Raw genomic sequence first — 13,528 nt, 5'->3', positions numbered from 1 at the left:
CTATAAAGCACTGGTCATTTTACAGACTAAGAACTGAATTCAAATGCTTATAATAGTGGGATTAGTCAGCCTTCAGGTAATGTTATGTCCTTCACTTTCCCGAGTATCTTGTGACCAAGGCTACTGAGACCATGTGACCTGTGGGCTTCCCTTTGTCATCCTATGCCTGGAGATCACAGTGAGGCAGGGACAACAAAGGGATGCTCAGCTGTCGTCTCTTCCACCGGCCAGCCATTTCAGCCTCACGATAAAGACATTAGTTTCATGTTTTTTATCTTAGGAGAAAGCATAGGTATATGTCACCCTTCTGAAGGCTTCCTGTAGATAACCAGTGAAGAATTAAAACATCAAAGACACAGTATCTGGGAGCCATCCCAGTAACAGTGAAGCTAATGAAGTAATAGGAGAATCAAGTTAGCTGTTTCAGCTGTACATGATGTCTGTCAAGAGAGATTACAAACAGTTCACCAACATTGAGTGAATACATGATCAGTGTGGAGGTGCTGCAAAAGCAAGGGCAGAGAGTCATCTCACTCTTTTCATTTTGGGGCTATGAAACAGCGTATGGATATTTTTCCTGGTGTTGTCCATGAAATGGCCATCATTTTTCCTAACTGCTCTGGTTTGAAGTGATGCTGTAACAGAGGAATCATGTCTACTCATAGTATCTCAACTTCCTAAACTAAGTTTCAGTGACACTTTTTGTTTCTGTTGTTCTGTTTTTTGCAGGGCTGGGACAAGGTGTTCCTGTAGTTGGGCTCATAGTGGAAGGGGGTCCCAACGTGATCTCCATTGTCTTAGACTGTCTACGAGAAGAACCCCCTCTCCCTGTCGTGATATGTGATGGCAGTGGACGAGCATCGGATATTCTGTCATTTGCACACAAGTATTCAGAAGAAGGAGGGTAAGATTTTGAGATCTTCACCAAAGCTGTGTCTGTCTTGGGAGGGCAGTGTAGGACTACATGCTTTGCTTTCATTAAAGCATCATAAAAAACCACCTCAGGGACAAAATGCTACTAACAGAGGCATTCTGCTGTCAGTCAGCTTTTGGTGCCTACTTGATCTTAACCATGGTGTTAATTGAGTAGAAGTTATGACCACTTGGAATGTATGTGATGGTCCATTGAAATAAGCTTGCTCTCAATGCAGCACACTATCATACAGATTCCATCAAAGTTTGCTGCATTATGCTTGATGCTGGGTTGGGTGTATTAGGACAAGGAGCAAGTGGTTCCCAAGAATGACTCTTTTTCTCAGACGAGGGCTGAGGTTAATTAGTGCATGTATTTGCAAAATTTGGACTGCCTGATTCTAGTGTGTTGTGTCAATGAGCTTCATTCTGCAAGAGTGCCAGATCAACTGAAAAAATGTTGGGCTTCCTTCCGTTCTCTTTCTATTTTTTGCATCTATGATGGTTTTTCAGGGCAGTGCTGCTTGATGTCTTGAACAGAGTGGAGGGTGTTGTCTGAAGAATTCTGCTCCACAGATCTCCTGTCCATTGCCCAAATGAATCTGTAAAAGTCACTCCTAATCCAAAACTTCTGAAATCTGTAATTTTGATGGTTGGTTGTGTGCCCCTTTGGTTGATAGAAAGTATGGTTAGGTTAAAGGTACAAAGCCTATACTAGCAGCATAAAGCTCATCTAGTCTGCAGACTAAAAGATCTGTCCTGACAAACACTCCAAGTGGAAGCAGAGTACTGCATTTTTAATTTAAAATATTGCTTCTCCCAGTCAAATAGCATACTTTCCCCATTGTTATTATCAGGATTTTATCTTTAGTAGCCAGAATCGGGCAAAAACCTAGTATATTGTCTTGATTAGAGTGTGGCACACCTGTGTTGCACTGAAGAAATAGCCTATTTCCTTGACTGAGGTTGGAGTTTAGCTTGGATTAAATATAAAGTAGGCCACTAGTATTGTCAAGCAGTGTAGATATTATTTGCTGAATTAGGCGAACAACTGTAATGCTGGATTTTTTTTGTATTTAAACATAGTACATATTTAATCCTACCAACAATATTTATGAGTCAACAACTTTCTTTTTATTTCCATTGACCAAGCCTCCTTAGCTTTTTTTTTCCTTTCTCGTTCATCCTATCAGCTCATAGGTAATTGAAAGAGCTTATCAGGATTAGTCTGTCTGAGATCTGCTCACTGCATGACTTTCTCTCCCAGTGCATATGATGCAGTGTCCAATTTTCCTCTTCAATAATTATGATGAGATAAATGTGTTCATCTAGTAAGGCAGGCCTGTAATGAGAACAATTTTATCCCTGCTCTCTAAAAGAATCATTTTATCACAATGAAATTTGAATTTTACTGTACTTCACACGCTCAGCTTTGAATGCCTGCTGGTAATGTTTGCCATCATCTAAAAATACATGTGTTTTATTAGGAGATGGGTGAAGATTGAAGGGCTCTGTTTCAGATTGCTTTGAGATCAAACATTTCTGACCTTTCTAGAATGTTTTCAATTTAATTTCTTTAATCATCTTTTGGTTTGTTTGTTTCTTAGTTGGGTATTATGAGGTTTCAGATACGCTAGCAATTTAAATCCTCTATTTAAGAGGATAACCAAGGGGACATATCAGTAGCATTGTAGTATATATTTTTGGGTTTTTAGCTATATGCAAAGGGCCTTGCAACATTTAGAGGCAAAGATAAGGGTCCTGTAAGGTGTATGGCTGAAATGCTGAAGACTGAACTTCTTAACAGAAGTATATCTATAATATATAGTAGGAGTAACAGCTACCTGCATTGTATTCCAGGGTGAAAGGATAGTTCAAGTTCCCTGCCAGTTTTTAAGTCAGTTCTGAGGTACTGAGATGCATAAGAGCCAGTCTGGGTATCAAGTTCCTGATTACTGTTAACTCTTCATGAACTCCTTACCTGTAGTCAATGCAAAGATGCTGTGTGTTTTCATTTATTTTCAAAATGAAGTCTTTGCACTGGTGGATGAAAAATTGTTTCTCAAGGACCAGGTCTTCTGAACGTATATTAATTCTGGCAATGTCTTCTTTTATGTCTCATTTTTCATTTAGGATAATAAGTGAATCCCTTAGGGATCAACTGCTAGTTACCATCCAGAAAACCTTTAACTACAACAGGAATCAAGCTCATCAGCTGTTCATCATTCTTATGGAGTGCATGAAAAAAAAAGAACTTGTAAGTGTCTTAAAAGTAGTTCACAAAGCGAATTTCTGTGACCAAGCTTTATAGAGTATTTTCAAGTGCCGTTCTGGGGTGACAGTTAAACTTTTTTTTTTTTTTTTCTCTCCATATAGCTGTATAAATGTACACAATCATTCATTCATAAGCATAAGCCAAGAAAGGGATTTTGTCTTCTAGAAAGCCTCTAAAACCAATTTCAAATTCTTCTGTGTAAGTTGATAGGAGTCTTTCTTCATGGACTTCTGCAAGGCAGACTAAGACACTGAGATAAATGCACTAAAACCAGGATCAACTGCAGAAAGTAGAGGAAAGATAATTGAAGAAAGAGTTCCTAGAGGCAATAAGAATTCAGAGTGCGTCACCACAGTTTTGGCCTTCTGATACAGTTACTTTTTAACTGCCTTGCATTCCAGTAAAATGGCCTATTCAGGTCTTTCAAAAGAAATTGAAACATGAAGTGGTCTTGAAGATGTCAGCCTTGCTTGATCCTGGCTCGTTGCAGGCCTGTTCCATGTACTGTACCAGTCAGGTTCCTGCCTGTCTGCCAGATCCCAGCTGCAGAAAAAAGTGTGCTCAGGGAAAGCACATCTTTAATATTCACATCTGTCATCTGTGAACAGTGGCTTGAAATTATGTTCACTGTGCCTGTGACTTTGCAGGCAAAATGAATCTTTGAGTGTTTTCCTTTGACCAATTGTCTTAGTGAATTTTTATAAATATGACTTCTCCCTTGAGTCCTGGTATAATTCTGTTTCACTCTTTCATGCAAATCCTAAGCCACTGTTTTAACAGCAGATGAACAGGCTGATGGATTTTTTGTGTTTTTTTAATTACAGCTGGAACTGGTATGGCTGATATTTTTATCTTTTTTTTTGCTAAAGTTGCATATTTCTATTAGATAGAAATGAGAGAACTGCCACAGTCTTCACCTCAGACCATGTGTAGGGAATCACATAACCAAACTGCTATTGAATTTAAGCATGGAGAGCAGCCCCTATATGTTACTTATGTAAGTGCCATTGTTTCTTAACTAATAGCTTTTGTGCAAGTATGATCTGAATCAAATTGTCTAAAATTTGGCCCAGTTTACACACAGAGATCACAGAACATGAACAGTCCCACCATTTTTTTTTCTAGAGCTGTCACTACCATGCATATCCAGACTTCCGGTTCCATCTTTTTCTTTTGTGTAGTTTCATATTGACTTTATATTATTAGTGAAAGAAGGGCTAACGTGAGAAAGATGCCACTTGACCCCACTTAGAGCAATAGGATACAGAGCTGAACTCATCACAGTGATACTAATCATAATGCAAAAAGACTTCCTTAAACCTGTACATCAAGCTTTGTGCTAGTCCTCTTTTTATACACTAAAAAATCTCCATTCCTTGATTTTTGATCAGATTTTGATACTGGATGGTTCTTGGGTTCATAAAAGCCAGATTATGCAATTTTTAATTATCTTTAGCAACATATATTTAAATACCTTTGCCAGAACTAAATTCTTTAAGGATTAATCCAGCTGTAAATGCCACTTGGAATACAATATGACAAATGCTGTATTTTCTAGTAAAGCAGCTCTGTGCTGCAATCAAATAGACATCCATCTGTGCTTTTTTCTTACACATTCAGAAGTATTACAAGCATGCCCAATTGATTATATAAAATCTTACTTAAGGGCTCCAAATGTGAAGTCTTTAGATTGTCTGGGTAATGTAAATGTACTGTTGGTATATCAAGATTAGTTCCATACATACGGCTTCATCAGAAGTCAAGTTGGTAATAAGCATGACTATGATAACCTGACTGTAAGAGAGTCAGCTTTCCCAGAAGAATTTATTGAGAAAAGAGAGCCCACAGCTGCCTTAATCAAACTGGTTTGAATTTAAAATGTGCATCAGAGCAGGCATGATTTACTCAGCAAAATTCAGACACTGACTGTACAGCCTAAGCAGGTTTATGGTTTGCACTTGATATTTTGTCTGCTCTCTTGTTAATTAATAAAATGTTTCCTTTAGTTCTTCTCTCTTCTAATGTCATGTATCTTTGCATTCATGCAAAAGCTATTCTAACTGGTGAGAAAATTGCTATTCCCAGTACTAGCATCTGCTGTGAAGAGTTGCTGTTGGAAAATGAAGAATTTGTTATTTTTTGTCTGCATTCAGTATTCACTTTATTAACACAGAGTATTTGGTAATTTTGCTTTTGAATTATTAATCTTTTAATATGTAGTTCAGTGGCTAAGATTTATACAAATCACTGTTTTTAAAAATCAGTGAATTGTAATGGACTCAGCTAAGTAAATGTGACTAGAAATAATCGCTTTATTAGTTGTTTCTGCTTTTATAGTTGTCAATATGTAGTATATCCTACAACTGAAAAATATTTGAGTGGTATCATCAATTAAATTAATGCTATGATAGTTATCTCATGTAACTAGCATTTCCAATTTCAAGCTGGCACTTCCATTACTACTGGAAAGTAATAAAACTGTCACAAAACAATCAGTTTGGCATGGCAGTTTTGTCACCACTTTCAAAATTCGGGTTTGGTGAAGAATCTCATCAAGTTTGTTACATTTACCAATGCAGGGATATTTTGGGTTTTTTATTGAAATAACTTAATTAAATGTTTTCGTGAAAATTAAAAGAAAAATTTAGTAGAACTGTACTTTTAGAAAAATCTCAAGTCTTAGAAAATAATAAAGCTTTACCATTCTGCTCTTTTTTCTATGTGTTTAGTCTCTCTCTTTCATGTGTTGTAATTTTGTGTATTTGGTTTTATGCTGTCCTTTAGATTACTGTATTCCGCATGGGGTCTGAAGGGCAACAGGACATTGAGATGTCTATCTTAACTGCTCTCCTCAAAGGTGGGATTTGCAAGCGATTAGGAAGCATGCACAAATCGATCCTAAGAAGACAGTCCGATACACTGTCTGAGGTTCACTGTTTATGTTTAAGACTTTCATTTATTTGCTTGGATTCTAACAAGTAACCCAAACATGCTTGACTTAAGGTTCAGATTAATTTGAAGAATAAAATCTAGACTGAAAGTTTTTGTGGATTTCCTCACATGAAAGCCTGGGATGGGAATGCTGCAACAGCTATCCTACTGATATTTCAACATGTTTTATTAATAAAGTTAGAAAAAAAGGTGGGAACATTAAAAGAATATCAGGATGTTTCCAGATCTCAGATTGTGCTCTTTAAACCTTAGGGCAAAATTCAGGATCAGTTCCATATTTATTTGGAGTTTGTTATGTTTGCTGAAACGACTGTTTTCTGTCTGCAGGTATATAGTAGTTGATACAGGCTCAGTATGGGATCACTGGAGTCCCAAAGCTAAGAAATAAAGAGAGTAATTACTATACTGATATCTAGAGCATCAGCCAGAGGAGCTGAGAGGAGGAGTCTTTTCAAACAGTTAGATGTCTATCTTTAGCATCAGAATATAAAGGCAGTGTGGGAGCTTTAGGGAAAAATGGGAGAGAATCTGGTTAATTGTTTTGAAATTAGGATTATGGGGTGAAATGGAAAATGCCATAAATTGATCTGATGAATCCACCACTTTGTGGTAGAATTATTGTAATACGATATGGAGTCAGGCTTGCTGTTTTCTAGTTATTGGAGAAGTGAATGACAGAATGTTGTCAAATCTTGTTTCATCAGGCATGAAATACTAAACATCTGTGTGTCTCTCTTCAGGTACCAATGCATCTGCTCCAGACCAGCTTAGTTTAGCTTTGGCCTGGAATCGTGTAGACATTGCGCGCAGTCAAATCTTTGTCTTTGGACACCACTGGCCAGTAAGACAAAGTTTTCCTAATTATACTGTTTGTTAACAATTTAAAATAAGTGGTTGAATATTCACACCTTGGATATTGTGGGCAGGAGAAACAGTATTAAATTCTGGTTTATGCTGAACTGATACAGGATATCTCATTAATTAAGAATGACCTATTTGGTTTGAAATTTCCTTATACTGCCATTTGTAAGTATTTAGCAATAATTTAAACTCTGTGAAAGAAAGAAAAACAATTTCATGACAAGCAGAAAAACAACCTTATTTAAGATTCCTTAGGGGATTTGAAAGTTAAAGAAAAAAAAAAAAAAAAAAAAGCAGCATTTACGGGAAACAATCTGTGGCCTTACATACAGCTGGATGATAGCAGTCCTGGTCACCCCAAGTGAACTTGTGTGAGGTACTAGCGTTACCTAGACTTCTGGCTGTCTGCATCACTGACATGTGCTAGCAGTTGGCAAGGTCCCCAGCCACCTAATAAAGTATGCAGCAAGGAAATTCACCGAGCTGCTTAGAAGGAATTGTGTTGCTCACTTCATTAACAGATGTGAAAATCTCTGTTTGGATTAATGGAGGAAAATTCTGATGACCATAAGAAGCCATTGCAGAAAACAGGCCTCTGGCAGGCAGAGCTGTGCCAAATGAACTAAGCAGCAGATCTTCAGTAAAGCTTTAGGTCCTCAAATTGGATTTTCTTTCTCATATTATTGGAGTTTGATGCTGCACAAATTGAAGTCAGTGGTGAAACACTGCAGTGCCTTTGTTCATCTGTGTAACGAAAATCCTCTAAGCCACTTTCATGTCTCACTGTGTTGATGCTTTTTGCCTTACTGTGTGGACCATCTGGTGCTGAATTACTGTAAAGTGTCATGAGGAGACTAGCCTAAAAGAGGCAGTAAGAATGAAGTGCAAGAATTTATTTTTCTTTTTAATTAGTTGTCTTTTCTGAAACTATGCAATAAAATGACACTCAAAGGAACACTGTTCATGTGCATGCTATAGATAATGGTGAGATTTATTTCATTTGGAAGCCTGTATAATTAAATTTAAACAAATGTTGCTGCATATGCTGTTTTATCCCTTCAGGTAATGTGATGTTTCAGTATTGAAGGTTCATTAAAATGCTTATACAGAGAGGATTTAATCGTTCTAAAGATGATGAAGTATTATTACTGTAAAACATTATTTGGATGGAATTTTCCAGTCTCCATATTATTGTGGTTAGATTCAGAGGTACCGTTTAGCAGTTGAAGCAAATTACAACTTTGGCCTATTTCACACTCATACTCTGCAACAATTTGTAGAAACAGTATCAGCCAATTGTAGTTCACTGTCATTTCAAATTCATATAGATTGCTTTCAGACCGGCCTGTGCTGCAAATTGGCAGTTGCAGTTTTGTCCAGGATTACGAATAGATTCATGGTAGCTAGTCAGAGAAGTTTTTTTTTAAGATTAGCAAAACCCCAGGAAACAAGCCTTATTAAAGGCTTGGTTCTGTAGGTCTTTGTGCAAAGCACAGATAGCTGTAATCCAGTTTACATGTCCGTGGAGATTATATAACCTAAGCATTAGCTGGAGCAAGTTAAACCTCCAAATCACAGACAAGTAGTGTCAAGTTATTTGCATGTGTGCCTGCCTGTCTCGGGTAGGTAGGTTGGAAAGGGAAAGTACATTGCAAAGAGTAAATGTGTCTGAAAAAGTATAAACAGAAATACCGTCTGCAGAGTGTAAATGAACCAGTTAGTGGCTATCCTCTCCTTTCTGCCTCCGATGTATGGATGCTATTTGTCATCATGCAACATTCTTGTTAAGTTCTTTCTATACAGCTCCTTATCCTGCTTGTTGGTATTTATTTTGACAACTGTTGCTTTCACTGAGAGCGAAGAAACTTAAGTGTCACAAAATTGAATAGTGTTTCTTCTCAGTCCTCTTGCATTGAGAAATCCTCCATAGTCTACCTACTTCACTACTACTTTGACTTTCAGTGTTATTGAATACATTAGATGTAACAGCTTTAAAAAGATGCAAAGATGTGGCAATGCAAAAAGGCCCTTATATTTAAGGAAATTATTTTTAGTTGACTGCATGCGAGAAGTGGTGACTGGGGAGCTAGTTCAATAGGAGTGTATTCAATGAAATAGTCACTGTATGATCAATTAGATTTCTCATACTTCTAATGCATTATTAAATGCAGCCTTTAGGAAGCCTTACAGCTCCTGAGAAGGAAAAGAAATCTCCAGCCACTCAGAAAAAAACAGCCAGAGGGAAAGGAAAAGGGAAGAAAAAAGGGGGAAGAGGAAAAGGAAAAGAAGAGGCAGAAGAAGAAACAGACCCAAGAAAGCTTGAACTCCTGAACTGGGTGAGATGAAAGTATTTGTATTAAAACTATTGAAGAATTCTTTTTTTTTTTTTTTTTCATCCTGGAGGACAAAGAGAGGAGGAAAATACACATTTTCATTTTATAGAATGCTCAGTTGCACATTCTCAAAATATCAGCAGTAGATTCTGCAGGGATGCTGTTCAGTCTTTGCGCCAGGAATCCTTCTCTCATCCCATGTGTACCACATGCAGCCATACCACAACAGTACAAGTCAGTGCTTATCTGCTGCTTCTTCTTCCCTGCACTTGTCAGAAGGAAATAAGAACACCAGTGAATATTTTCTTCCTTCCTTGTACATGTTATCTTATCCAGTGAAAGCAGTTTAAAAATCTCCATTTCCGAGTGCTTAATTTTCCAGTTGCAATAGGTTAGATTGTTGTGTTGTCTGGATTAAAGTTCACGTGTCAAAGGGACTGCTTCTCAAGGGGTGTTCCTGGCTCCTACAGGGTTCTAACCCCTTAGACCATATTAAGAGAAGATCCATTAGGCTTCCTGACCAACATTTTCCAAAGGCAAAGCTAAGTTGGTGAAGGACGAGGAAGTGCTTCTTCCCAAATGATTTGAGTCTTTTGGCATTATATGTTGTCTTTTCTCTGTGAGGCAGCGGTTTGAGTGGATGACATATGTGAGTTATCAGAGTAAATTACGCCAACCTGTTCTTAAATGTATACAGTGCATTTTTCTTAAATTTTAACTTGTTCATATTATGTTGAGCAAGTAAATGTCTTTTTTTCACCTCCCGTGTCAAGCATGGTATGCCTGGTTTAGTTAAAAATACTAAACAAAATGATTGAAAGCTACAGTTGTATTGCTAAAGGTTTCTTTCACTGCTCTTCTCTTGCCCAAGAGCTCATCAGAAAACTCTACAATCTGTATTTACACATGGGTAAAATGTCATTTTCTAAATTCCTTTTCACTTACAGAATAATCAATGTATTTGGGAACTTGGGAATATCCTCAGTAATGAAAATGTTTGTGGTCATTGGCCAACCAACTCTTCTGTGCTCATGTAGTCTCACATTCTCCATTCTGCAATTCAGGTGAATTCCCTGGAGCAGGCTATGCTGGATGCACTGGTTCTAGATCGAGTGGACTTTGTGAAGCTACTTATTGAGAATGGAGTGAACATGCAGCAATTCCTCACTATTCCTCGACTGGAAGAACTTTATAATACTGTGAGTGAGCAGAAATAATAAAATGCCATGTGATATCTTTGCTACTATATTCAACAGGGGCATCCTTTTTCTTCTTCTTCTGACATATGCTTGTTTTTCTAAAAAGCTCTGAGCCCTGACCACACATGAATGTTGGATAGCAGTAAAGGGAGTTCTTGCTATTACATATAGTGTCCTGTTGTTTCCCAGCATATACACATTCCTAGTTAATAAGCCTACAGCAGCTTTCAGAAGCTATTGCAGTTTGTTATGTAAATATAGAGATGTATTTAAAACACACATTGAGAACACTTAAAGAACTAATGTAGGTAATAAAAATTTAATACCAGCCAGTAGTGGTCATTTACTTTTAATCTCAGTTACTTTTCATGTATGTATACTGTAATATTACTGAAATAAGCCTATCCATTTGGCAAAGTACTTACACAGCGACTTTTATTCTTGGCATGTTGCAGAAATCAGTATCATTTTCCCTTGTGGCCCAGCAACGCAAAATGGTTTTCCCCAAACCAAAGAACATCATGCTTTTTTATTCAGATTCTTCCAAACCTACAACAAATTCATCAGGAACATAACTATTTCTAGACCGTTTCCCATCATTTAGATGGCAGGTAGTCTAGGGCAGCACTCATACAACATATAACCTCGGTCTAGTCTTGCAGTCGCTTTATGGCTCCTGCAGCAATTACAAGTTCAGACAGTACCACAAACTGCTGTGACTTGAGTTACCACATAAAGGATATTGAGAAAGGGCTTACAGAGCTCTTGATAGAAATGTGTTTGTCATTGTAGCCCAGTTACTTCTTTTCACTAGTGTGATGGCACATGGTTACCTAAAATTCTGCTTACAGTGCCAGATCATTAATTACATTTGTGTGTGCAAAAAATCTGAAGAATTGAAGCTGTAATGACCATGAATGATTTTGTTTCAGAGATTGGGTCCACCAAATACGCTGCATTTGCTAGTCAGAGATGTGAAAAAGGTAAGCTTAACAGTAGCATTACCTTCACACTATTACATTAACCATGTGAGTATTTGAAATTAGATGGTAGCTGTTAGGAAAAAGAAGGCTAAATTACTTCTTGTGACAAACAGTGATGTCAGTCTAAATCAGGTACGGCTATACTGCACTGGTAGTAATTTAAAAACTAAGGAGAGGAAAGTTAAGCTCCTAGTAGTGTAATATATCATTTGAGATGTAGTTGATATTGTTTCTTCTCTACAAGAAGCTCCCAATGCAGCATTACAAAGGAGTAGTGGAAGGAAAGGCCTGCTAGGTTAACTGAAAGCCTGACTCATGAGCATGGAATTTGTTCCCTTTTGTTTGTATCCTTGTGTGTTTTTTAGTTCCTTTTCTCCCATCAATCCTACTTTTACCTGAGAGAAACTCTGTTCTGTTTCTCGGTGCTACAAGTCCTAAATTTGTTACTCATTTGTTTCCATTACATGTAAATTAGTTTGTTATATGTAAATTGGGTCATTGTAAGATTTTATGTTATATTTGCTCTCTTTGAGGTTTTGGAGCTTTTATTCAGTAAAATTCAGCTACATGAAATTGGTCTGTATTCCTCTTGGCAAGGAAAACTCCCATTTATTCCTGAGAGGTTTAGATGTGGGAATTACACAGTACTGTGTTAATATATAATTCATATTGATCTGCTTCATAGTTTAACACTTTTCTCATTGAGTGTTTGTCTTTTTGAGTGTTACTAATGCTCTTCTGCGTTCTGCTTTGTGTCTATATCTTCTCCTCTTTGCATTTTCATGGCTTACTCATTCAGCGGCAGTCTCGGGGATTCAGTTGGGTTAACATGGAGGTGATATGTTTGCTTAGGATATAGTTGTTTCATCATAGCAACTGCTCAGTGGTGGTGTAGAACCAGCTATTGTTGTAGGATGTAGCCTGAACAATGAAGCACAGTTTTCAGTTCATGGTTCTAGCAAAGTCAATACAATTATCCAGTTTTTAAGTGTAACAGTGGAAATTATAGCCTGCCTTTTTCTTTGATTTTGGGCTGCACATTAATCTAAATCATGTTCTGTATTGTAGTCTTAACTCTGTAGATAATATTATGACAAAATGTAAGTTTCACTAAAATGTAAAGCATGCCTGCTATTCACTGTGAAATTAAGTCATGCTTTTATACTGGATTAATTATAATCAGTACAAAATTATTTAATTTCTTCAATATAACCCTTGCAAAGAACATAGGCTTGTATGGATACTGACATGTTGTACGAGTAAATCAAATGAAAATTTGTCCTCAACTATAAATACTGCCAACAACAAACCAGGAAAAATCTGGCCCCAACAAATTTTTATTATGTGAATCAGTTATCATTAATTTTATACAAATATTCAGAGACTGAAACCCATGGCTGTAATTAATACTTGTGTGCCAGTTTAAACATGACATGATATGACTAGCCAGGCAATTTAATGTACGTTATGTTTTCTTGTCCTAAGTCCTCATTTTGCTTTTTTTAATTTTTTGGTAGGGAAATCTTCCACCAGATTATCATATCAGCCTAATAGATATTGGTCTTGTACTTGAATATCTCATGGGTGGAGCTTATCGCTGCAAATATACTCGAAAAAGTTTTCGGACTCTTTATAATAATTTATTTGGACCAAAGAGGGTAAGAATGAGTTCATTCTAGATGTGGCCATCATGCTGATGGTAAAAATAAGTAACAGTCTGTTCCTTTGTATTTGTGAAACACTACATGTTAAATACTAAAGAAATGCTGCAAGACCAAAGTTTAAACTCTGGTAGTGAAGTTAAATAAGGAACCTGTAGAACATCTAGGTTTAAGGATGAGTGGACACAAAAGGTGGTAAATACATTGATCTGGAGGTGAATTTCCTCCTATTTCAGTAGTTTACAATCCAAGCATTTCTAACTATGGTGTTTGCATATTTACTTATTCCTACTTGAAGCTGTAGCTCTCTTATAATTGTAAACTATATGGGTCAAGCCAGGCCTATTATTTC

General features: G+C 37.0%; 1 protein-coding gene across 7 annotated transcripts in view; it reads left to right on the top strand.

Moving 5' to 3' along the window:
* The window catches only part of TRPM1 (transient receptor potential cation channel subfamily M member 1), a 105,998-nt gene that overhangs the window by 65,802 nt on the left and 26,668 nt on the right, over positions 1–13,528 (top strand). For 6 of the 7 annotated variants that reach the window (XM_032990186.2, XM_032990187.2, XM_032990185.2 and 3 more), the window contains 8 exons: positions 730–904; positions 3,046–3,169; positions 5,972–6,044; positions 6,880–6,980; positions 9,172–9,336; positions 10,398–10,532; positions 11,465–11,515; positions 13,033–13,173. In XM_032990186.2, coding sequence (XP_032846077.2) covers positions 730–904; positions 3,046–3,169; positions 5,972–6,044; positions 6,880–6,980; positions 9,172–9,336; positions 10,398–10,532; positions 11,465–11,515; positions 13,033–13,173 — 965 coding nt within the window. The remainder of the gene's footprint in view (positions 1–729; positions 905–3,045; positions 3,170–5,971; positions 6,045–6,879; positions 6,981–9,171; positions 9,337–10,397; positions 10,533–11,464; positions 11,516–13,032; positions 13,174–13,528) is intronic. The other variant, XM_032990188.2, reaches the window with a different exon arrangement.

This window comes from Tyto alba, unplaced genomic scaffold, assembly GCF_018691265.1.
Source record: "Tyto alba isolate M040663 unplaced genomic scaffold, T.alba_DEE_v4.0 Super-Scaffold_41, whole genome shotgun sequence".
Taxonomy (NCBI): domain Eukaryota; kingdom Metazoa; phylum Chordata; class Aves; order Strigiformes; family Tytonidae; genus Tyto; species Tyto alba.
This window is presented reverse-complemented; position numbering and strand designations above follow the sequence as displayed.